The sequence below is a fragment of the Terrapene carolina genome, unplaced genomic scaffold (genome assembly GCF_002925995.2).
Source record: "Terrapene carolina triunguis isolate 2854851 unplaced genomic scaffold, T_m_triunguis-2.0 Scaffold227, whole genome shotgun sequence".
In the NCBI taxonomy this organism is placed as follows: Eukaryota; Metazoa; Chordata; order Testudines; family Emydidae; genus Terrapene; species Terrapene triunguis.
Window position 1 is genome coordinate 536926 of NW_020664578.1, and position 2964 is coordinate 539889.

The window sequence follows — 2964 nt, forward strand, 5'->3', positions numbered from 1 at the left end:
CGTCTCCTACTCCCTCCAGGGATGCTCACCCCGGCCTGCTGCGGCTCCCCGTTCTCGTTAACTAACGAGCCTGGTGGGACACTCCACAGCCGTGGGGTGCCCGCTACGGTGCCCAGTTTAAGCCGCTGTTTCTCTCCCCCCGCAGGCCCCCCGATCATCTCGAGCGAGGCCGTTCAGTACGCGGTGCGCGGCGACCGCGGGAAAGTGGAGTGTTTCATCGGGAGCACGCCACCCCCCGACCGCATTGTGAGTGCTCTCCTGGGGGGGGGGGAGGGGCTCTCCATGGGGGGGGGCAGGAAGGGGGGCAACCCGGCCTGGGCTGGGAACCCTCCAACTAACACACCAGGGCAGCAGTAGCTTCCTACCTAACCGGGCCCTCGTCACCACGGCCCCCGTGCTTCTCAACACCCCCTGTGCCTGTTGCCTGTGCCAGAGAACAGAACCGGCTAGAGCGAAGCCAGTTTATGCACCAACAGCTCCACCCATCCACACTCGCCAGGGTTAGGAACTGCCGGACGTTTGCTCTGCAATGGGGAGGTGTCCCGTGGCTCTGCTGCCGGAAGAAGGCATGCTGGGAGGTTCGGGAACGACAGTGGTGGCTGGGCCGAGTGGAACCTTTCCAGCTCTTCCATGTCCACCTTGGCTCTAAGCACGGTCAGCCCGGAGTGGCCCTTAGCACAGATGCAAGCTGCCTGGTGCATGCGGACGTGAGATGAGCCACAGTCCCTTGAGGGGCTACGAATTTAGCATGGTCAATTTCTCCAGTATGGACTAGCCTAAATTTAAGGTACTCATCATGTCCTTGGAGTTTATGCTGTGACAGCCCCGGGGGTAGATCTGACGCCAGAGTCTCTGGATTCATAAGCTTGAGTCACCACGAGGTTGAGATACTGGACCAGGTGGGACCCATCTGTGGGCTCATAAACCTCGCTATACCCTCCAGCCACTAGAGGGAGATAGAGAGTCGCGTTGGCATCAATGACGTGGGAGCTGGTTGGAGAACGGATTTTTTTGTTCCGTGGGAAATTCTGAAATTCCCCAAATTAAGTTTTGTCCTGAATTGTAACAAAAAGTTGCCATTTTGAAATTTGGCATAGAACGAAAATTCCCCCAAATTTCTCTTTGAAACCATTGAGATGTTTCATTTTGATACGACAAAACCGTTTGGTTCCAATAATGTCGATGCTTTTCAACTTGGATATCGTATTAAAATAATAAATACAATATATAGTATCTACAATAATAAATACAATACAGTAGAGTTCCTGTTTAGTGAACTAGTGGGGGGTTGAGGAATTCATAACATCGAAAAGCTCATAAAATTAAACATCTCAAATTTGAGGGTGATACGGTGCATACGTTAATTTATTAATTGTTCAGTGATTGTGTACGTAATGAGTGGTAACAGATGGGTTAAGTGTGCTGGATTTTCCTTTATTTGAGAAAAATGCAGCTCTTCTTTGAAGCTGCTAAATCTCTCAGACTTTTCAAACCTCTACAGGTGCTTGAACGTTAGCTGATGGATTGCAGTTGCGTTCAGTAGCAGAAAGATGGTTCTTGTAAGCAATGATTCATAAGGTCGATGTTCCTAAAACTAGGGTTCTGCTGTACACAAATATAATATACTATTAACATTAGTATTTCACTATAAAATACAAGTTGAACCCAAATGAATCAAAGTGATGCATTCGAAACGGAACCTTTCGACAGCATGGAAATGAGACCGTTGAAATGATTTGTCAACTCGGTTGAAATCGACAGGTTCCCGTGAAATATTTCAGTTTTGCCCAGACTGCGTTTCTGGTCTGTCGGAAATGTTCAGACCCGTTCTAGTTGCCCTTGGATACGGCGGCGTTGGCTGCGTTGGAGAAGGAAGGGGAGGCTGGGAGAAAACGGAGGGTGGAATTAGGCCAAAACGGAGGGGGAGTAAGAAGCAGACAGAGATGGACATTTGGAGTCAGGGTGTGCAGTTCCCGGACCCCCACCCCCGACGTATGCGCCCAGCAAACCATCTTTTTCCCTTCACTGCTGCGTTTATTGTTTCATTGTGGTCTTAGGCCGGCTGCATCTCTTTCCCCCTCCCCCTTGGCTGTAAACTGTTAATTGCAAGAGCAATCGTTGGGTGAGACGGGCACTCGTTGTGTTGACCTTGGCTTTGCCTTGGGATGGGTCATTGGCCAGTTCCTGGGTGGAGGGGAGGGGATGTGATGGCTCTCCTCGGGTCAGGTCAGAGCTGGTGCTTGGGAATGGAGAGAGCGAAGGAATGACGTGATGCAGGAAACAAAGAAACTGCAGTTGACACAGAGGAGCAAACACACTAGCCATCAGCAGCCTGACGTGAGGACCTGTTCCGGTTTCGCACGAGCGCTCCCCCTCGTGGGGACACTGTGACTTGACTTGTCGTGTGACTGCAGCGTAGCCTAGGGAGAGGCCCTGGCTGGCAGCGTCTCTTTAAAAAAACCCAGCCTCGTTACTGCGCCATTAAAGCAGCTCGATTGATAAATAAACACAGCGGCGGGGAAGGCTTCAATGCAGCCTCCTAAGGTGACCGTGGCTGTACGGCGCGCCCGGGGCATGCTCTGGTCCTGCTTGTGCTGGGGAAGTTACTGTGGCCCGTGGGATCGTGGGTGTGTGAAATGTTTATTACACCATGGCCCTGGGGCGAGCTGTGGGGCTGCAGTAACCGCCCGGAGGGGCCTGCATTGTGCTATTTCCTGAGCTGAATTTCTCTTGGAGCTCGGCAGTATTAACACTGCTCACATATCGCTGTTTGCTCTGTCTGCATCGCTCTGTCAATCTCGCGCTCCCTGTCTCTTCTGTTCTTTCACAGCCCTTTGTCTCCGCTCCTGTCTCATCTGCCTGTCTTCTGTCTGTCTGTCCTCATACGCACCCATCTACCTGCCTGTCTATCCCCATACACACTCATCTGTCTGTCTAGCCCCATACGCGCCCATCTACCCGCCT

The 2964-nt window shown here is 51.9% G+C and overlaps 1 protein-coding gene across 1 annotated transcript in view; it reads left to right on the forward strand.

The window, feature by feature from the left end:
• KIRREL1 (kirre like nephrin family adhesion molecule 1) overlaps positions 1-2964 on the forward strand; it is a 22797-nt gene that overhangs the window by 10587 nt on the left and 9246 nt on the right. The window contains exon 7 of the mRNA XM_026656230.2: positions 146-246. Coding sequence (XP_026512015.1) covers positions 146-246 — 101 coding nt within the window. The remainder of the gene's footprint in view (positions 1-145; positions 247-2964) is intronic.